At 36.1% G+C, this 24313-nt stretch overlaps 1 protein-coding gene across 1 annotated transcript in view; it reads left to right on the top strand.

Annotated features, from left to right (window-relative positions):
- Positions 1-24313, top strand: part of LOC149786115 (potassium voltage-gated channel subfamily KQT member 1-like) — a 236495-nt gene that overhangs the window by 140783 nt on the left and 71399 nt on the right. Inside the window, exon 6 of the mRNA XM_089976440.1 lies at positions 325-403. Coding sequence (XP_089832566.1) covers positions 325-403 — 79 coding nt within the window. The remainder of the gene's footprint in view (positions 1-324; positions 404-24313) is intronic.

Below are 24313 nucleotides of genomic sequence, written 5' to 3'. Positions count from 1 at the left end.
GTTCATCTGATTACATAACATGAAATTTTACAATATTCTGTGTACATTAGCATTATTCATATGTATGTGTGTGTATATATATATATATATATATATATATATATATATATATATATATATATATATATATATATATATATATAAATAATGGTATTGTTGTTGCAGTTAATATGGCAACAAACAGCAACATCAAGAATATCCCAATTTTGTTTCTATAAAGTTATGCACTATACATCCTTGAAAAGTTTGTGTTTCTTAACACTTTTTCTATTCTTCTTTCAGTGGGAACAATATATTTTTCTATACATTTTTCTTACTTTTCAGACTTCCTAGTAGTTGTAGCATCTGTGGTTGTTTTATCAGTGGGCTCAAATGGCCAGGTTTTTGCCACATCTGCAATAAGGTAAGTTTTTGCATTGATTTTTATGGCAACAATTGTCGGTTTTTCTCAGCGTTTTAGCCATAATATGTGCATTAAGATAGAATTTATAGTATATCAAGTTATTTTGTTCCAATCGCTTTGTAGCACTGGGCAGTTTCTTTTGTCGAGTCCATGTTAATGGGAAGCAACATATAGCAGTAACTTTCCACCTGCCATAGGCGTGTTGACAATTTTGTTAAAGTTTTGGTTAAAGTCTTTAATTTCCATATACATTTGTATACCATATATATTAACCGTTGTTTCTAGAATGTAGCTCTCAAACTGTTCAGAATATCTGTAAGAATTTTGGTACCCATCTTGATCCAGTGGGCCAGATGTGTGTTTTGCTATTTGTACCCATCTTGGACCATTGGGCCAGATATGTGTTTTGCTGTTTGTACCCATCTTGGACCAGTGGGCCAGATGTGTGTTTTGCTATTTGTACCCATCTTGGACCATTGGGCCAGATATGTGTTTTACTATTTGTATTCATCTTGGACCAGTGGGGACACAATGTGCCTTCTGCTATTGGTGCCCATTTTGGACCATTAGGGTCAGATATGTGTTTTGCATTTGATGCCCATCTTGGACCAGTAGGGCCAGAAGTGTGTTTTCCTATTGGTACCTATATTGGACCAGTAGGGCCATATGTGCAATTTTGCTATTGGTACCCATCTTGGACCAGTAGGCCAGGTATGTGTTTTGCTTTGGATGCCAGTCTTGGACCAGTAGGGCCAGATGTATTTTGCTCTTGGTACCCATCTTGGACAAGTAGGGCCAGATGTGAATTTTGCTTTTGATGCCTATCTTGGACCAGTGGGCCAGATATGTGTTTTTCTTTGGATGCCCATCTTGGACCAGTAGGGCCAGATGTGAATTTTGCTATTGGTACCTATCTTGGACAAGTAGGGCCAAGTGGTGCAGATATCTCTGTGAAATTTTGTACACATATTGGACTAGTGGTACAGATATCTCTCAGAAATTTTGTAAATATATTGGACTAATGGCACAGATATTTCTCAGAAATTTGGTACACATATTGGACTCGTTTTACATCAGTCTCTGTAAATATAGTACACAATCTCGACTAGTAATGCAGATGTCTTGGGGGAGGGATGTTGGTACACATATTGGACGAGTGTAAATATCGCTCCGATATTTGATACAAATAATTTACTAGTGGTGCAGATATCTCTGAAATATGGAACACATATTGAACTAGTGGTACAGATATCTCTCTGAAATTAAGTACACATATTGGACTAGTGGTACCTATATCTGTGAAGTTTGGTACACAAATTGGACTAGTGGTGAAGATATCTCTCTGAAATTTGGTACACATTTTGGACTAGTGTAGATATCTCTCTGAAATTTGATACAAATATTGGTCTAGTGATGCAGATATCTCTGAAATTTGGAACACATAGTGAGCTAGTGGTACAGATATCTCTCTGAAATTTGGTACACATATTGGACTAGTGGTGCAGATATCTGTGTGAAATTTTGTATGCATGTTGGACCAGTGGTACATACATCTGTGAGAAATTGTACACATATTGGACTAATGGTGTAGATATCTTTAGGTTGTTTGGGTACACAGTTTGGAATAATGGTGCAGATATCTCTGTCAAATCTGGTACACATATTCAATTAGTAATACAGATGTCTCTGTCAAATTTGGTATACATATTGGACTAGTGATACAGATGTCTCTGTCAAATTTGGCACACATATTGGATTAGTAATGCAGATATCTCAGTCAAATTTGGTACACATATTGGATTAGTAATGCAGATATCTCAGTCAAATTTGGTACACATATTGGACTAGTGATACAGATATCTCAGTCAAGTTTGGTACACATATTGGACTAATGATACAGATATCTCAGTCAAATTTGGTACACATATTGGACTAGTGATACAGATGTCTCTGTCAAATTTGGTACACATATTGGACTAGTGATACAAATATCTCAGTCAAATTTGGTACACATATTGGATTAGTAATGCAGATATCTCAATCAAATTTGGTACACATCTTGGACTAGTTGTACAGATATCTCAGTCAAATTTGGTACACATATTGAACTAGTGATACAGATGTGCATTTTCTTATTCACATTAATATTCTTCAGTTTCAATATTTATAATGTTGCTTATTTCTTTTGTCCATCCATTCATTCATTTGCAACACATTCATTTCCAGTATTTACTCCAGTACCATTTTAGATCTTTCTGCATGCACATACTGGACTAGTGGCGTAAGTGTTCCTTTACTAATCATAGTTCTCACTTTCAATACTTTTTTTATCTGTTTTTCCATCCATTCATTATCCAAACTTTAGTTTCCTGGGCAAAGGTTAAGATTAAACCATTTAAGTCATCTGTACAAAATTAAATACATTTATTGGATTAGAGATGTAAATGTGCCTTTTGCCATTCAGTTTCAATTCTTTTAATACTTTCATCTTAGTTTGTCTTTCTTTTCTGTAGCATAATTCCAAAACTATTCAAAACATGTATACACGACTGTCAATCTGTATTTCTATGAAATTTTGTACTGGTCCATAATAATATGAAAATTTGTACACATACAAGACTGCTGGTCCATAATAATATGAAAATTTGTACACATACAAGACTGCTGGTCCATAATAATATGAAAATTTGTACACATACAAGACTACTGGTCCATTATAATATGAAATCTTGTACACATACAAGACTACTGGTCCATTATAATATGAAAATTTGTACACATACAAGACTCCTGGTCCATTATAATATGAAAATTTGTACACATACAAGACTGCTGGTCCATAATAATATGAAAATTTGTACACATACAAGACTGCTGGTCCATAATAATATGAAAATTTGTACACATACAAGACTACTGGTCCATTATAATATGAAATCTTGTACACATACAAGACTACTGGTCCATTATAATATGAAAATTTGTACACATACAAGACTACTGGTCCATTATAATATGAAAATTTGTACACATACAAGACTACTGGTCCATTATAATATGAAAATTTGTACACATACAAGACTACTGGTCCATTATAATATGAAAATTTGTACACATGCAAGACTACTGGTCCATTATAATATGAAAATTTGTACACATGCAAGACTACTGGTCCATTATAATATGAAAATTTGTACACATACAAGACCACTGGTCCATAATAATATGAAAATTTGTACACATACAAGACCACTGGTCCATAATAATATGAAAATTTGTACACATACAAGACTACTGGTCCATTATAATATGAAAATTTGTACACATGCAAGACTACTGGTCCATTATAATATGAAATCTTGTACACATACAAGACTACTGGTCCATTATAATATGAAAATTTGTACACATACAAGACTGCTGGTCCATAATAATATGAAAATTTGTACACATACAAGACTGCTGGTCCATAATAATATGAAAATTTGTACACATACAAGACTGCTGGTCCATAATAATATGAAAATTTGTACACATACAAGACTACTGGTCCATTATAATATGAAATCTTGTACACATACAAGACTACTGGTCCATTATAATATGAAAATTTGTACACATACAAGACTACTGGTCCATTATAATATGAAAATTTGTACACATACAAGACTACTGGTCCATTATAATATGAAAATTTGTACACATACAAGACTACTGGTCCATTATAATATGAAAATTTGTACACATACAAGACTACTGGTCCATAATAATATGAAAATTTGTACACATACAAGACTGCTGGTCCATAATAATATGAAAATTTGTACACATACAAGACTGCTGGTCCATAATAATATGAAAATTTGTACACATACAAGACTACTGGTCCATTATAATATGAAATCTTGTACACATACAAGACTACTGGTCCATTATAATATGAAAATTTGTACACATACAAGACTACTGGTCCATTATAATATGAAAATTTGTACACATACAAGACTACTGGTCCATTATAATATGAAAATTTGTACACATGCAAGACTACTGGTCCATTATAATATGAAAATTTGTACACATGCAAGACTACTGGTCCATTATAATATGAAAATTTGTACACATGCAAGACTACTGGTCCATTATAATATGAAAATTTGTACACATACAAGACCACTGGTCCATAATAATATGAAAATTTGTACACATACAAGACTACTGGTCCATTATAATATGAAAATTTGTACACATACAAGACTACTGGTCCATTATAATATGAAAATTTGTACACATGCAAGACTACTGGTCCATTATAATATGAAATCTTGTACACATGCAAGACTACTGGTCCATTATAATATGAAATCTTGTATACATACAAGACTACTGATCCATAATAATATGAAAATTTGGTACACATGCAAGACTACTGGTCAGTATTTATATGAAATTTGGTACACATGCAAGACTAGTGGTCCATATTTGTAAGAACTTTTGTTCACATGCAAGACTAGTGCTCCATATTTCTATGAAATTTCGTACACATACAAGACAAGCAGTCCTAATTTCTATGAAATTTGGTACACATACAAGACTAGTGGTCAATATTTCTGTGGAATTTGGTACACATACAAGACTAACAATCCATATTTCTGTGAAGTTTGGTGCACATACAAGACTAACAGTCCATATTTATATGAAATTTGGTATATGTACAAGGCAAGCAGTCCTAATTTCTGTGAAATTCTTTACACATACAAGACTAGCAGTCCATATTTATATGCAGTTTTGGTTACACATACAAGACTAGTAGTCCAATATATTTCTATGAAATTCAGTACATATACAAGACTAGTGGTCTATATTTCTGTGAAATGTTGTACACATACAAGACTATCAGTCCATATTTCTGTGAAATTTTGTACACATACAAGACTAGCAGTCCATATTTCTGTGAAATGAATATACAAAACTAGTGGTCCATTATGTGCCTGCTGCTTCTCACAGTTCTTCAGTTAAGTATTTTTTTATGTTTTATTCCATCCATCTATTATCCATACATTTTTAATGTCAAAACTCCAAAATTGTTTAAGATATCTCTATGAAATTTGGTGCTAATATTATAGCGATGTACATGTGTGTTTTGCTATTCACAGTTTCAGTACTTTTAGCAATTTTTCCATTTATCTATTCATCATCCATCCGCCATTCACACTTTCTTTCTGGAGTAAAACTTCTTATTCCTATCACTTTCCTGTATACAGTGAAACTCCACTATAACACAAAGGCTGGGGTTCACAATGTGCCCTTGTGCATGCTGTTTATAGTGAAACTCCACTATAACACAAATGCTGGGGTTCACAATGTGCCCTTGTGCATGCTGTTTATAGTGAAACTCCACTATAACACAAAGGCTGGGGTTCACAATGTGCCCTTGTGCATGCTGTTTATAGTGAAACTCCACTATAACACAAAGGCTGGGGTTCACAATGTGCTATTGTGCATGCTGTTTATAGTGAAACTCCACTATAACACAAAGGCTGGGGTTCACAATGTACCCTTGTGCATGCTGTTTATAGTGAAACTCCACTATAACACAAAGGCTGGGGTTCACAATGTACACTGCCATTGTGCATGCTGTTTATAGTGAAAATCCACTATAACACAAAGGCTGGGGTTCACAATGTGCCCTTGTGCATGCTGTTTATAGTGAAACTCCACTATAACACAAAGGCTGGAGTTCACAATGTGCCCTTGTGCATGCTGTTTATAGTGAAACTCCACTATTAACACAAAAGTTGGGGTTCACAATGTGCCCTTGTGCATGCTGTTTATAGTGAAACTCCACTATAACACAAAGGCTGGGGTTCACAATGTGCCCTTGTGCATGCTGTTTATAGTGAAACTCCACTATAACACAAAGGCTGGGGTTCACAATGTGCCCTTGTGCATGCTGTTTATAGTGAAACTCCACTATAACACAAATGCTGGGGTTCACAATGTGCCCTTGTGTATGCTGTTTATAGTGAAACTCCACTATAACACAAAGGCTGGGGTTCACAATGTGCCCTTGTGCATGCTGTTTATAGTGAAACTCCACTATAACACAAATGCTGGGGTTCACAATGTGCCCTTGTGCATGCTGTTTATAGTGAAACTCCACTATAACACAAAGGCTGGGGTTCACAATGTGCCCTTGTGCATGCTGTTTATAGTGAAACTCCACTATAACACAAAGGCTGGGGTTCACAATGTGCCATTGTGCATGCTGTGAACAGTGAAACCCTGCTATAAGACAAAGAACAGGGTTCACAAATTGCCATCATGCAAGCTGTATACAGTGCAACTCTGCTATAGCACCAAGGTTGTGGTCCACAAAGTGGCATCATGCATGCTGTGTATGGTGCAGCTCTGCTATTACATTAAGGTCAGGGACTACAAATTTCAATTGTGCTGTGTACAGTGAAACTCCACTATAACATGAAGGCTAGGATCCACAAAATGACATCATAATCTATGTACCACACCATGATATATCCATATGTACTGGACATTTCCAAATGGTCTGAATTTTGACAGACAATAAAATGCATAAATCAGACATTGTGAGTTTCTAAAATGAAATTTATATGTGGGCTTCAAACTTTGGAATAATACTTCAAATGAAATTCATACAGGAGGTCAACGGTGTTGACTTTACAATGTACTTTAGATGAAAAATTCAACAGGTGTATATAACTATCTGAAAGAAGTTTGGGAGTAAACCATTCAATTTTATGAATACAGAGTGGTCTCCATAAAAATTGAAAGTGCTGGACATTAGGGTAGTTTTAATAGGATTCTTTAATGTGAGTGGGAGACTCCGAAGGATGTGTCATCCTATGACTTATCACACTTTACAATAATTAATTGGCTATCTTGATAAAAAAAATTATCATTACTAATCCAGAATGGATTCTCATATCAAAATGGGGATTTTTCTAAAGACTTCTTGTGATGTCTAATTGGTCTTAAATGAAAATGGTGCTGATTTGATGTCAAATATAGCTGCCGAAGTGGCCATCATGGAAATCTCTTATCACTCTGTGTGTATGTGTGTGTGTGCGTGCGTGCGTGCATGCGTGCGTGAAAGTAGCATCCATTAGAAAACTTCCCACAAAATCCCCCCAATAAGAGTATTGTTACAAGCCAAGGGTCCTTACTTGACCGAGTGGTTGTCAAACCCTGGCATGATTCTTGCTAGAAGTCATAAGTTTACCCCAACTTTTTCCAAAGACTTTCATACAACTTAAGTTCTAAATTAGAAAGCCCAACGTGTCCATTCTATACCTAAATTTACTCTAATTAATGCAAGACCACAGATAAATCAACCTGCCAGATATCTATCAAACGCACATCTGCATGGTTTATCTTCATCAGGTTTCTTTAACACTAACCATTCATGCCTTAGAAAATATACAAGTATCCCCTAACACTGGGAACTGTTTTAACTCTGCCACTTTAGGCCAGTCAATGTATGCTTTCCAGGCACATTTCACCAATATAACTGCACCACATTTGCCCCCATGGCGACATAAACAGTATCTGCCAAGTCCCTTCCTATTTATTTCTTTGTGTAATTTACCGGTTTCCTACCGTAAATACTGCCACTGCAGTCACACCACCAATGTACACCACTAGATTTTAATATGGATTATCTTATTCCAGGGACATTCATTCGGTTTTGGCCTGAATTCACTACTAGTGAACATGATGGCATCATGGAAACTCACTAACACTTCACTCCGTGATGTTTACTCCTAGTAATTGGCTAATTATTTCAGGCTAGGGATATTTCCATTGCACCGAATTCCAACAATCACACAAGTAATCACACAAATCTAAGAATTCCTTAAAATGGGGTACTATAACCAAATGCACATACTCCAAATTTATTACAGTATCATCCATTAGATAACCTCCCAAAAAATCCTCCTACTGAGAGTAGCATCCATTAGAAAACCTCCCACATAATCCCCCCACTGAGAGTAGCATCCACTAGAAAACCTCCTACATAATCCTCCCCACTGAGACTAGCATCCATTAGAAAACCTACCACATAATCCTCCCAATAAGGGTAGCATCCATTAGATAACCTCCCACAAATTCCTCCCACTGAGGGCAGCATCCATTAGATAACCTCCCACAAATTCCTCCCACTGAGAGTAGCATCCATTAGGAAACCTCCCACATAATCCCCCCACTGAGATTAGCTTCAGCTAGAAAACCTCCCACATAATCCTCTCCACTGAGACTAGCATCCATTAGAAAACCTTCCACATAATCCTCCCAATAAGAGAAGCATCCATTAGATAACCTCCCACAAATTCCTCCCACTGAGAGTAGCATCCATTAGATAACCTCCCACAAATTCCTCCCACTGAGAGTAGCATCCATTAAATAACCTCCCACAAAATCCCCCCAATAAGAGTAGCATCCATTAGATAACCTCCCACAAAATCCTTCCACTGAGAGTAGCCTTCGTTAGAAAACCTCCCACATAATTCCCCTTACTGGGAGTAGCATTCATAAGAAGGCCTCCCACATAATCCCCCCACTGAGGTCTCACTGGACAGTTTATCCAGTGAATTTTCATCCAACAATGACCTATTGCAGAAAAATTAGAAAATTTTTACAAATAAAAACCAAACTAATGATTTTTGTAGAAAGCATACATGTTAGATTTGACTGCAGCAATCAGGTTAATTCCTGATGCAACTGGTGGTGTTTATACTGAAACAACACTGCCACCAACCCCTAAATTTTAAATTCATTTTTGACAGGAAGTAGCTATTTTGAATATTTTCCTATGACAAGGTAGCTAAAAGAATCAGTATGTGCCTTATGCATGAATAAAGTTCACTAGTACGATAACAAATTAGCATACTTTTCATCACCCTCAACCGTCTAGACTTTAAGATATTTACCTCTGTAGCAGACACACTGTAGCAGACACACGTAAATACGTAAGCCAAGTCGGCTGCTCATTTGCAGCCGATGTTACGCATTTGATCTCCAATGCTCATCTAACTGTGACAGGCAGTCACCAACAAGCCCACCCATTTCCAAGTCTAACTCAAAGTAAATCTAAACCACATTACAGATTTAGCTTATGTGTGAATTTATCATTGCTTAGTCTATAGGCTTGTGATAATTAGGTTCATGCCTTCTACCTTAAAAATTAGGGGGTTGTCCAAAAAACAAAACTATCTAGTGAGACCAGAGAGTAGTATCCATTAGAAAACTTCCCACAAAATCCCCCTCACTGAGAGTAGCATCCAATAGAAAACCTCCCACATAATCCCCCCACTGAGAGTAGCATCTACTAGAAAACCTCCCACATAATCCCTCCACTGAGAGTAGCATCTACTAGAAAACCTACCACATAATCCCCCTCACTGAGAGTAGCATCCATTTGAAAACCTTCCACATAATCCTCCCACCAAATAAAGTAGCATTCATTTGATAACATCCCAGAAATTCCCCCACCAGTTAGAGTAGCATCCATTAGATAACATCTCACAAAATCCCCCCCACCAATTAGAGAAGTATTCATTAGATAACCTCTTATAAAATCCCTCCACCAGTTAGAGTGGTGTCTATTCTTTGTGATAAAATGTAAAATATGAGTCAATTCCAATACTGTTCAAAATGAAAATATATGAAGTAACTGACTGATTAATTCATTTCTGTACCTGTATTTTCTATTCCCTTGTTTAGATTTGGTATTGATTCATTTCTGTACCTCTCTTTTCTAGTCCCTTGTTTAGAATTGGTATTCATTCATTCATTTCTGTACCTCTCTTTTCTAGTCCCTTGTTGGATAACAACATAATCACTAGTCTTTCTTCCACATGACGACTTGGAATTTTGATTTAGGATATCACAGCTGATCATCTTTTGCTTGAATTTTCCTCATAATCAGATGATATAATCTTGCCAGTATGTTGAAACACTCAAATTATTATTAATTCTGATTGTTGATTTGCTTTTGTGTTGGTGGCATAAGAATCTTTATTAGTTAAGTAAGTTAATTGCCATTCTACCTGGTAAATGTATCTTTATGCATGATGATGATGCTGGTAAATGTTTCTGTACTCATGATAATGACACTAGTAAATGTATCTGTACTCATTAGTGCTGATGATGATGGTAAATGTATCTGTACTCATCAGTGCTGATGATGATGGCAATTGTCTTTATTTTCATCAGTGCTGATGCTGGTAAATGGCTGCTCATGATGATGACACTGGTAAATGTATCAGTACTCATGATGATGACACTGGTAAATGTATCTGTACTCATGATGCTGCTGGTAAATTTATATGAACTCATTAGTGCTGCTGATGATGGTAAATGTATCAGTACTTGTCAGTGCAGCTGATGATGGTAAATGTATATGTACTCATGATGATCATGTTGGTAAATGTATCTGTACTCATCAGCACTGATGCTGGTAAATGTATGTGTACTCATCAGTGCTGCTGCTGGTAAATGTATTTGTACTCATCAGTGCTAATGATGATGGTAATTGTCTCTATTCACATTAGTGCTGATGCTATTAAATGACTACTCACGATGATGATGCTGGTAAATGACTGTACTCATCTTTGCTCTTGATGCTTGTAAATGACTTTTTGTAGAAGAAATTACAAAATTTGATGGGAGAAAATGGATACATACTGCAGTAGGGTATGATTGTTTACATTTATTACTTTCATTCTTTGTTGCTAGTTAGTATATAATATTCTGGATTATATGTGAATATTTTTTGAGGATTTTAATACTGATACAGTGACAAAGCCTTAAAGTCCAGTGGTTTCTTGTCACCAAATGAATTGTCTTCAGTATCCCAGAAATAGTGGGTGATCAGTGTCCCACTGATTTTATGGACAGATAACTCTTTTGCAGACTAGAACAGTTCTTGTGTGTTCAGTTTTGATGATTTTTCCTTTAAAACTTAGCAGATATACTGACATGACATCAACATTTGTATATCATTTATGTCCCTTTTTGGTGTTAAATGTATATCTACTATACATGATAATTCTCATGTGGTAGCTATATGTAGTTTTATGGCTTGTAATGAATTACCCTGAAACTTGGAAGACATCACTGACTTGAGATCAATGTGCACATACCATTTTGCTGTCATGCATGTTAATGTATGTTAATTCTTTGGCTTCAGATAGTAAGGATGTCATGTTTACATGTGTAAAAGATGGGTTTTTTTTGTATTTGTCACATACCATATATACTTGCATATCAGATGGATACAGTTGCCCCAACTTGTGAGTGTATACGGTAAACATTTAAAATATTGATATCTGTTTAAATGAGTAAAACATGACCTGTGACATGGAACATGTCTGGGTTTCAAGTCTCAGCGAAATGGTTAACAAAAACAACACAAGCAATCAGATATTTGGAAATATTTCAATCAGGTAGAAATAGTGGAAAAAGAAGATGAAATGCAGCCCATTTGCAGTTGCATTAGCTTACTCAGGTGGTAGTACCAGTACAATGTTTATGTGTTAGGTTACTCAGATGATAGTACTGGCACAATGTTGATGTCTTAGGTTACTCAGGTGATAGTACTGGCACAATGTTGATGTGTTAGGTTACTCAGGTGATAGTATTGGCACAATGTTGATGTGTTAGGTTACTCAGGTGATAGTACTGGCACAATGTTGATGTGTTAAGTTACTCAGGTGATAGTACTGGCACAATGTTGATGTATTAGGTTACTCAGGGGATAGTACTGGCACAATGTTGATTTGTTAAGTTGCTCAGGTGATGGTACTGGCACAATGTTGATGTGTTAGGTTACTCAGGGGATAGTACTGGCACAATGTTGATGTATTAGGTTACTCAGGTGATAGTACTGGCACAATGTTGATGTGTTAAGTTACTCAGGTGATAGTACTGGCACAATGTTGATGTATTAGCTTACTCAGAGGATAGTACTGGCACAATGCTGATGTGTTAGGTTACTCAGGTGATGGTACTGACACAATGTTGATGTGTTAGGTTACTCAGGTGATGGTACTGGCACAATGTTGATGTGTTAGGTTACTCAGGTGATAGTACTGGCACAATGTTGATTTGTTAAGTTACTCAGGTGATGGTACTGGCACAATGTTGATGTGTTAGGTTACTCAGGGGATAGTACTGGCACAATGTTGATGTGTTAGGTTACTCAGGTGATAGTACTGGCACATTGTTGATGTGTTATGTTACTCAGGTGATAGTACTGGCACATTGTTAATGTGTTAGGTTACTCAGGTGATAGTACTGGCACCTTGTTGATGTGTTACGTTACTCAGGTTATAGTACTGGTACATTGTTGATGTGTTAGGTTACTCAGGTGATAGTACTGGCACATTGTTGATCTGTTATGTTACTCAGGTGATAGTACTGGTGCATTGTTGATGGGTTAGGTTGTTCTTGTTGTTCTAGGGTTTAATGCCATTTTTCAGCACAAGATAGTCTATACATGGCGGCCAGTATAACTGGTGGAGGAAGAACCATGGAAAACCCAGGGAAGAACCACCGACCCACGAAAAGCTACTGGCAGGCTTTCCCACGTAACCACACTAGCCGATCCTTGGACTCGAACCCACACAGACAGAGGTGAGATGGCAGTGATCCAGAATGGTGAGCGCTTTAGACCACTCGGCCACTCAGGGCCCCCGATGGGTTAGGTTACTCAGGTGATAGTACTGGCACAATGTTGATGTGTTAGGTTACTCAGGTGATAGTACTGCACATTGTTGATGTGTTAGGTTACTCAGGGGATAGTACTGGCACAATGTCATTGCCTATCCTCAGACAGTAGAACCAGCACAATGTTGATGCATTAGCTTACTCAGGTGGTAGTACTGGCACAATGTTGATGTGTTAAGTTACTCAGTTGATAGTACTGACACAATGTTGATGTGTTAGGTTACTCAGGTGATAGTACTGGCACAATGTAATTGCCTATCCTCAGGCAGTAGAACCAGCACAATGTTGATGCATTAGCTTACTCAGGCAGTAGAACCAGCACAATGTTGATGCATTAGCTTACTCAGGTGGTAGTACTGGCACATTGTTGATGTGTTAGGTTACTCAGGTGATAGTACTGGCACATTGTTGATGTGTTAGGTTACTCAGGTGATAGTAATGGCACAATGTCATTGCCTATCCTCAGACAGTAGAACCAGCACAATGTTGATGCATTAGCTTACTCAGGCAGTAGAACCAGCACAATGTTGATGCATTAGCTTACTCAGGTGGTAGTACTGGCACATTGTTGATGTGTTAGGTTACTCAGGTGATAGTACTGGCACAATGTCATTGCCTATCCTCAAGCAGTAGAACCAGCACAATGTTGATGCATTAGCTTACTCAGGCAGTAGAACCAGCACAATGTTGATGCATTAGCTTACTCAGGTGGTAGTACTGGCACATTGTTGATGTGTTAGGTTACTCAGGTGATAGTACTGGCACATTGTTGATGTGTTAGGTTACTCAGGTGATAGTACTGGCACAATGTCATTGCCTATCCTCAGACAGTAGAACCAGCACAATGTTGATGCATTAGCTTACTCAGGTGGTAGTACTGGTACATTGTTGATGTGTTAGGTTACTCAGGTGATAGTACTGGTGCATTGTTGATGTGTTACATTACTCAGGTGATAGTACTGGTACATTGTTGATGTGTTAGGTTACTCAGGGGATAGTACTGGTACATTGTTGATGTGTTAGGTTACTCAGGTGGTAGTACTGGCACATTGTTGATGTGTTACATTACTCAGGTGATAGTACTGGCACATTGTTGATGTGTTACATTACTCAGGTGATAGTACTGGTACATTGTTGATGTGTTAGGTTACTCAGGATAGTACTGGCACATTGTTGATGTGTTAGGTTACTCAGGTGGTAGTACTGGTACATTGTTGATGTGTTACATTACTCAGGTGATAGTACTGGCACATTGTTGATGTGTTACATTACTCAGGTGATAGTACTGGTACACTGTTGATGTGTTAGGTTACTCAGGGGATAGTACTGGCACATTGTTCATGTGTTAGGTTACTCAGGTGGTAGTACTGGTACATTGTTGATGTGTTAGGTTACTCAGGTGATAGTACTGGTACATTGTTGATGTGTTACATTACTCAGGTGATAGTATTGGTACATTGTTGATGTGTTAGGTTACTCAGGTGGTAGTACTGGTACATTGTTGATGTGTTAGGTTACTCAGGTGATAGTACTGGCACATTGTTGATGTGTTACATTACTCAGGTGATAGTACTGGTACATTGTTGATGTGTTAGGTTACTCAGGGGATAGTACTGGCACATTGTTGATGTGTTAGGTTACTCAGGGGATAGTACTGGCACAATGTCATTGCCTATCCTCAGGCAGTAGAACCAGCACAATGTTGATGCATTAGCTTTCTCAGGTGGTAGTACCGGCACATTGTTGATGTGTTAGGTTACTCAGGTGATAGTACTGGCACAATGTCATTGCCTATCCTCAGGCAGTAGAACCAGCACAATGTTGATGCATTAGTTTTCTCAGGTGGTAGTACTGGCACATTGTTGATGTGTTAGGTTACTCAGGTGATAGTACTGGCACATTGTGGATATGTTAGGTTACTCAGGTGATAGTACTGGCACATTGTTGATGTGTTAGGTTACTCAGGTGATAGTACTGGCACAATGTTGATGTGTTAGCTTACTCAGGTGGTAGTACTGGCACATTGTTGATATGTTAGGTTACTCAGGTGATAGTACTGGCACAATGTTGATGTGTTAGGTTACTCAGGTGATAGTACTGGCACATTGTTGATGTGTTAGGTTACTCAGGTGATAGTACTGGCACATTGTTGATGCATTAGCTTACTCAGGTGGTAGTACTGGCACAATGTCAAATCATTTAAAGCGCAAAGAGAAATCAATTTAGAAAGAGCACATTGCCTCTGGTCTGGTTAAAGAAAGATCACCACTCAACAGCCAGCTTTCAAGACATGTATACTTTCTTCACTGTTGAGAGCAAAATGACAAAAGTGCACTAAACACTAACCCTGGTGAACCAAATTTACCCTGTTGAACTTAATTGACCTGAGATCTATCAGCAATTGGGAGTGCTTGTCTTCACCAAGCTCAGTGCCTCATTCTGCTTTATACTGGTGAATGTCAATTTGTCAGTCTTAACTATGAGTGATGCTACATTTTAATTTGTGTTTTGGGACAACCCCTGCTAAACAAGGTTTAATCCTATACAGAATGTTCTTGTGCCATGTGGCTTGTCAGCAGAGAAATTGGATTCCTGTCTGTTACTTAAGAATGGCAATTAATTTAAAGGAAATTTTAATCATGTTACTGAAATTCTTGCATTGATTAGCTGCTTAATTTGAATGTATCATATGAAGACTAGTGCATATGTACTCAACTGAAGTCACTGTGGTTGATCTGTTTGTGGTTGACGACAGAGACTTTACATGTCACTGCTAATGACCATAAAACTTGTAAGTAAAAGATAATGAACTAAATTTTATAATTGTACTCTCTAGCAACAGATTTAATTATTCTGTAACATCAAGACTGATTAACACTGACTCTCTTGTTAGAGAAAGCCAATTTAATGATGTTCTTGTATATAACAGTTTAAATTACATTCTGATGGGATTGGTTAGTTGGTTAAAAGATGTTTAAACGTTTTATCTGTATTGAACATAGAAAAGAAGAGTTTCTTTTAGATGGTGTATTGTCCATCATCTGTAATCAGATTTCTGTTGTCTGACCATTACCACATGTTTGTTATTGCTATTGCTCCATGGCCACATAGAAACTTTACACTCACACATCTAGTGTAAATTCTAGCTGGGCTTTTTAAAAAATGGTGCTGCTAGGCATCCAATTTGGCCATTACAGCAGCCATCTTAAAAATCATTTTATTGCTACTTTTCATAAATTAATTATATCATCATGTTTTTTTTTTTTAAACTAAAAGACTTTCTATGATGTCTAGTTATTCCTGCTCCTTTAAATCACCAATGGGTTGTAACCAGAAGACTTTATGATTACTAGTTGGTACAAAATGAAAATGGTGAAAATCTGACATCCAGTATGGCCACCTTGGCAGCCATCTTGAAAAGCTTGTTGCTACTCCTATGAAATGGAAAGTCATATTGACATGTGGTTTTCACCAGAAGACTTCTTATGATGTCTTAAATAAGTTGGTCCTGCATGAAAAAATCTGATTTCCATGGCTTGTCCATATGAAAGTTAGTTACAAGGTACATTGGCTTATCCATCTATAAATCAATTACTGTAGATTCTAGTTGTTGGTCAAGACTTTTTCATAATGGTTTGGTCTTGATAAGGCAAGTAATCAAGTAATAGCAAAAACTGTATTCTCTTGTTCAGTGCTTTATAGGGATGAATAGCATGTACCTTCCTCTTCCTATCCATCTATCTTTATATATATATATATATATATATATATATATATATATATATATATATATATATATATATAAAATCCTTTTTTTCTATCCATCCCATTTATTTATTTTATTTATTGATCAAGCTGTTTATTGATATCTGTCATGTTACATTTTCTGGAAAATGTTTTTGAAGGAATGTTGAAAATAAACTTCAGCCACGATTATAGATTATAAGAAATAATCAAATTCAACCCATTCTTTGAGGGTCCCTTTTGTCTTTCTTTGTTTTGGCTATAATTTGTTTCTTTGGGGGTCAGTTTACCCCCACCCACAACTGGCAAATGAAAGAACAGCAAAGACCCTTGTGCACTGACACAGATATTTGCAATTTCAGATAATATTTTCCTTTACATTTTAACCTCCTTCTTGAGATATCTTGTCAGTTTATTATTTACATTATAATGATTGCCTACCATGTTAAATGCTATACATATATTTATATGCACTTTGAATTTGTCCTTTTTGTTTGCTTCATGTAGGGTTATTACCTTCACCACAATAGAGTATGTATATATATATAATCGGTTTGAACTCTAATGATAAATCTAGTTGGCATTGATCCAAAATTGGAGGAGCAAGAGCATCATCTGTTTCTTAATATAGAGTGATGTAGCTTTAGGTTATAACCTGGATAATTCATTTTCGTCTAGAGCATCACAACAGGAACACTGAGGAACTGAGGATACACATAATTTGCTCCAACAATGAAACATTTTATAAAGATCTGAGGAGTTGTGTAAACATTTGATGAATGTGGCCACAACAAAGACCTAATAGCAGCAGACAGAACACCCCCCCCAAGACATATAATTACCTCTTCAAATTAGAGAGGAGTAAGAAGGTATCATATGCCTTTAATTCATCACAACAACACAAAAGTAGGCCAGATCATCCAGAAACATTGGCCCATCATGTGACATATCATCACAACAACACAAAAGTAGGCCAGATCATCCAGAAACATTGGCCCATCATATGACATACCATCATGACAAAACAAAAGTAGGCCAGATCATCCAGAAATATTGGCCCATCATATGACATACCATCACAACAACACAAAAGTAGGCCAGATCATCCAGAAACATTGGCCCATCATATTACATACCATCACAACAACACAAAAGTAGGCCAGATCATCCAGAAACATTGGCCCATCATATGACATACCATCACAACAACACAAAAGTAGGCCAAATCATCCAGAAACATTGGCCCATCATGTGACATGCCACAATGACAACACTAAGTAGACCAAATCATCCAGAAACATTGGCTCATTATGTGAAATACCATCCAGACAACACATAAGTTATAAGGCCAAATAATCCAGAAACATTGGCCCACCATGTGACGTACCATCACAACAACACAAAAATAGGCCAAATCATCCAGAAACATCGGCCCGTCATTTGACACTCTGAAGTTAATTGTCCTGAGCAAACCAGTAGCGGTCTTCTGCAGACTGAAAAACCTCAAGGACATCCTATTCAGATGTAATGCCAGTCACAAGCTACAACCATACTGACATATGTTGTCCCTGTGGTGATAAATGTTGCAAATCATATCAGTATATGACAGAGGCAAACACATTCTTTCACACAAAGATAAGTGAAAAATTAAGCAAAACATGAATAATAGAGAATGTAGTGTATCTCATTACTTGTAAGATTTGCATTCCCTGCATGTTGGAGAAACTGAAAAAGCACAGAATGATCAGTCTTCACAGATCTGATTGGATAACAAGAAGTTGGATATATTTCAAGAAGACTCGCACAAAATACAGGCACCCACATGCAAAAATGAAATAAAACAAGACTATATTTATTAGTTAGATAATTGCTTCATTTAATTTATTATTAATTTACTTGCCTATAATTACTAAAAAAAATTACTTCTTCAGCATTATTATTTTTGTTGTGGTCATTATCAATAAAGAGACAATGAATAATCTTGGTAATAATCAATATCCAACACACAATCCCTCGCCATAGACAGTGCACTTGAAATAACTATAAACATTGAAATTTTTATTTAACAAGATCTATTTGTATTCGAATTTTTACTGTAAATCACTTCAATTTTACTTCAACTGTACAGTCTTTGAGATTTAAGATTTACTACTATTAACAAGCTGTTGAAATTGACTCAGTTTTCATCAACATGCTGAAGTAATTGTTCTGATTACCATTTTTCCTTTCTTCCTTCATCTCACTCTAAATCTGTGGTATATAGTTTTTAATGTTCATCTAGAAATTTGATGTATTTTGGTGGACCAGTAGTTGACCAAAAGTCCAGTATTGATTGCTCTTTGCAAATAGTCTTGTAAGATAAACCTTTCAAGGACAAGATCAAGCATCAGCTGTGCATGGTAGAAACGGCCATCATGGTAATGTTGCTAAAAAGGTGTAGTGGAAGGTGTAGTTGTTAAAAATGGAAAAGTGAATGAACACAGAATGTTTTAAATCTGTGAGGGGTAGCAGAAGTTTTTAAAAGATTGTCTTTGGGTTCCAGACTTGTATTTACCTGTGTTTATGACATATGGGTATGCAGAATCCTCACTGTACATGGTTAAGATTGACAGAGAAATAGATGGTGTAAATTGTCAAGATTTAATGTACAGTACTGCAAATACTCTGCTTTTTGTCTTGACTTTGCACACATTTTCCAGAAATGACATTTACTGATATTTTCAGCATTTACTGGTGATTTTGCAAGCAGTATCACCTTTAAATCAAGCTTCTGACTTTTACCTGCTTTTTTTTTCTTGGGACATTCTGCTTTTTTTTCTTGGGACATTTAAAGATGGCTGTGTTGTCCAGGTGCACACAGTTGTGTACCTTACTACTTTGGTGGCCTAAGTGGTTAGAGTGTCTGCCTATGATGTGGGAGGTCATAGGTTCAAACCCTGGCCAAGTTATACTAAAGACTTATAAAATGGTACAAGCTGTTGCCTCACTTGGCATTCAGCATTAAGAGGTCAGTGTTAGGACTGGTAGGCCTGGTGTCAGGATAATGTGACTGGGTGGGATATGATGCTACATGTCAGCAGCATGATGCCCCAGTGCCAGACGTCACTATAAACTGCCATACTGTAGACATCATAGCGATATGACTGAAAAATTGTTAAAGCATGTTAAAAATCCAAATCACATACACATAGTTGCATATAGTTGAATACCATGAGAATGAAATCTTTTAATCAAAGATAGATTGGTCTTTACTAAACTATGAGAAAGGCACAAAATAATTGTACAGCTCTTTATTTGAAACATTTTGAGATATTTTACCGCATAATGTTTCCATTTATTTTCATTATGATATAATTTCATATTGTTAGACACTGGCATAACAATGTTGTAAAGGCAGTGTTAAACACACTGGTATAACACTCTGCAATGTAACATAGTACAGACAATTTTAGACACATTGTGGTATTACACTTAGCAATGTTGTACAGTTGTGTCATTGTTAGACACATGACATAACATTTGTTGATGTTACATAATAAAGACATTGTCAGATGCTCTGTGACTTAACACTTAGCAATGTTGCATAGTAAAATAATTGTTGGACACATTGTGGCAAAACACTTATTCACATTGTATAATAAAAAGAGTGTTTGACATTTTGGTGTAATATTTATGCTAGACATGTTTGCATAATACTTATTCATGTTTTATAATAAAAAGAGTGTTAGACATTTTGGTGTAATATTTATCAATGTTGCTGCACATGCTTGCATAAAACTTGGCAATGTTGAACAGTAGAGTCATTGTTTCACTATTTGGCATAACACTTAGCAGTGTTGTATAGTAGAGTCATTGTTTCACTAATTGGCATAACATTTAGCAGTCTTATATAGCAGAGTCATTGTTTCACTAATTGGCATAACACTTAGCAATGTTGCATAGTAGAGTCATTGTTTCACTAATTGGCATAACACTTAGCAATGTTGCATAGTAGAGTCATTGTTTCACTAATTGGTGTAACACTTAGGAATGTTAAATAATGAAGAGATTATAAGAAATGCCAGTTTAACATGTAGTAAAGTTGTAAAGACATTGATGAATGCTGTGGCATAGCACTTAGCAGTGTTACATAATTAGCATGTTAGACATGCTGTCATAACACTTTTAAATATTGAATAGTAAAGACGTTGTTAGACACATTGGCATAACACTTAGGAACATTGCTTAATAAAATCATTGAAAACACTGGCATAACTCTTAACAACACTGTGTAGTAAAGACATAGTAGAAACACTGGCATAACTCTTAACAACACTGTGTAGTAAAGACATAGTAGAAACACTGGCATAACTCTTAACAACACTGTGTAGTAAAGACATAGTAGAGACACTGGCATAACTCTTAACAACACTGTGTAGTAAAGACATAGTAGAAACACTGGCATAACTCTTAACAACACTGTGTAGTAAAGACATAGTAGAAACACTGGCATAACTCTTAACAACACTGTGTAGTAAAGACATAGTAGAGACACTGGCATAACTCTTAACAACACTGTGTAGTAAAGACATAGTAGAGACACTGGCATAATACTCATCATTTTCGCATTGCCAAGACTATCAGAGACTGCAGCATAACACTTAGATATGATACATAGTCAAGACATTTTTAGTTATGCTTACCAATGTTGCAAAGTAAAGACATGTGTCATAAAACAGATTGTTAGTCACAGTGGTATGACACTTAGCAATATTACATAGCGAACACTGAGTAATGCATTTAGTTCCCATTAATATGATAAAGAATATCAAACACATTTTCAGTTGACATAACATTTATGACACTCACTACAAGCTTGTGGCATATTAATATTATCTAACTCAAGGTCATATTATATGAACACCCATTCTAGACTCTTGTTTATAAAAACATGCAAAATGTCCATCTTAAAGTCTGAACCAAAATGTAGACTCACGGTAGAAGATGGTGTACATGTTAAGACAAAATATAGACTGTGAAAGGTTGCATGGATTTTAAGACAATAAACATGTAGACTATAGAAGATGGTGTAAATATTAAGACAATAAAATGCTCTGAATTCTACTAGTACTGTATTTCAAAATATTTTAGCAAAGATACAGTTTTAATGAATTTTGCAAACTAATCATCACTTAGTTTTTGCATTTTAAAATTATGTCATAAAAAGACTAAAGTGTAAATTGCATAAATATCAATGAATACCCAGAGATACTGTTTTGAAGTTTGTACCAGGGGTTAGCTGCTAGACAACCTTGTGTCAATCTGATGAGTGGGTGTGAAGACAAACTTGTGAATTTTGTTTGGAATTAAACATTTATTGAACAGTCTCACTGTCTGCAGCAGTTGGTGTTTTTTTCTCCATTTGATAACATTTGCCATTTGCCATTTGGTAACATTTGATTTCAGTACTGCTTTGCATGACAGTACTGTGTTGTTTTTGTCTAGATGTATTGTAACCCATTACCATCAACAAAGGTTCCATCAGGAATTCTCAAAAATTGTATTTGCCTCAACTGTATGTCACTAATAGATTGGAATGAAATATTCTTTAATATTGTGATTTACAAAGTTTCTAAAAGCAAGACTTCATTTGAATGAATAACCAAAGTATCAATTAGGTAATTTTAAAATGGACAATTCTCATCAAAGTTATTACACTATACAGAGTTGACATCAATGCTATTATTAGCTAATGTCATTATTGATTTGGTCCCTCATTTTCCAGTGCCTCAGTCTAACACAGTCCCTGATATAACCATGGATTCTATTACACTGGTTTATATTTTCCATATAATGTATCCCAGTATATATTTTCCATACAATGTATCCCAGTATATCATGGTCTATTACACTGGTTTATATTTTCCATATAATGTATCCCAGTATATATTTTCCATACAAGGTATCCCAGTATATCATGGTCTATTACACTGGTTTATATTTTCCATATAATGTATCCAGGTATAAAGTTTCCATACTTATATCATGATATACATCCCAAGACAATGTTATGATGAGGAAGCACTGTATTGTGAACGTTGTATTTGTTTCATCCTGAACTTAGTGGAGCATTTCTGATCTTATTCCATTACCAATTATGATGACATCGTGTGCAATATGCCCTCTGTGGGCTTGTGGATGTAGGATAGGCATAATGCACCCTCTTCATGTCATGAAAGGCAAAAAATGGAGGCAGGATTGGTTGGTGGCAGAGTACTTAGCTATCAAGACTCATGACTAAAGGTGTGGGTTCATATCCTGCCATCAGATCAGCTTGGGTTGACTACTGTGGTTTTCCTTGGGCAAGGCAATTTACTATGATTGCCTATGGCACCAGATCAGCTTGGGTTGACTACTGTGGTTGTCCTTGGGCAAGGCAATTCACTATGATTGCCTATGGCATCAGATCAGCTTGGGTTGACTACTGTGGTTTTCCTTGGGCAAGGCAATTCACTATGATTGCCTATGGCATCAGATAATAATAATAATAATAATAATAATAATAATAATGCTTTATTTATAGAGGGTGACTCATTAGTCAAGGACTATTCTCCCTTGAGGCCCTCTTAAGGAGAGTATAACAATGCACATTATATGAAGATGGCAATAATTACTGTTTATTTTAACATGTTTAGTATTAAAATACTAAATTCCATTATCTGTTAGAAACACATACATGCTCATGATATCTTTTCTTAAATATTCTAATATTTTCAGCAGATTTTACATGTAGTGGAAGCTTATTCCACAGAACTGTGCCAGAGTATTGAAAACTCTTTTTAAATTGCTCTGTTCTTGGTTTTGGTATTAGAATGTTTCCATGTGATATTGATCTCAACTGGTATTGTGCTGAAAAAGGCCTGAATAAGTCTTGAAGATACTCTGGTGCAGTTCCATGTAGACATTTATATAAAAGAACTGCCTTGTGAAAATCTATCCTGTCATATATTGTGAACAATTTGAGTTCTGTAAATAATGCTTTTGAGGGATGATCAACAGATGCATCTAAAATTACACGTGCTGCTCGTTTCTGAAGTTTATAAATCCTGTCAAGCTCAGATTTGGCACAGTTTCCCCATACATTAGAACAATAATCCATTGTTGGAAGAATATATGACTTGTAGTATAGATTGCGAGTTTCCATAGGTAAATATTTCTTGATTCTGCTGAGAAGGGCAATTTTGGATGACAGTGTTTTACAAAGCTTATCAATATGTTCATTCCATAACAAATTATTATCTACAGACACACCTACAAGCCTTTCATGTTTGACATTTTCTAATGGATGATTATTTATTGCAAGAGACAGTTTTGGGTTCCCTGACTTGTGTAGCTTTTGTGATGTCCCCAAAATCATACATT

Source organism: Sinohyriopsis cumingii, chromosome 12 (genome assembly GCF_028554795.1).
Source record: "Sinohyriopsis cumingii isolate HCF-2022 chromosome 12, ASM2855479v2, whole genome shotgun sequence".
In the NCBI taxonomy this organism is placed as follows: domain Eukaryota; kingdom Metazoa; phylum Mollusca; class Bivalvia; order Unionida; family Unionidae; genus Sinohyriopsis; species Sinohyriopsis cumingii.
The sequence above is the reverse complement of the archived record's forward strand: the minus strand, read 5'-3'. Positions and strand labels throughout refer to the sequence as shown.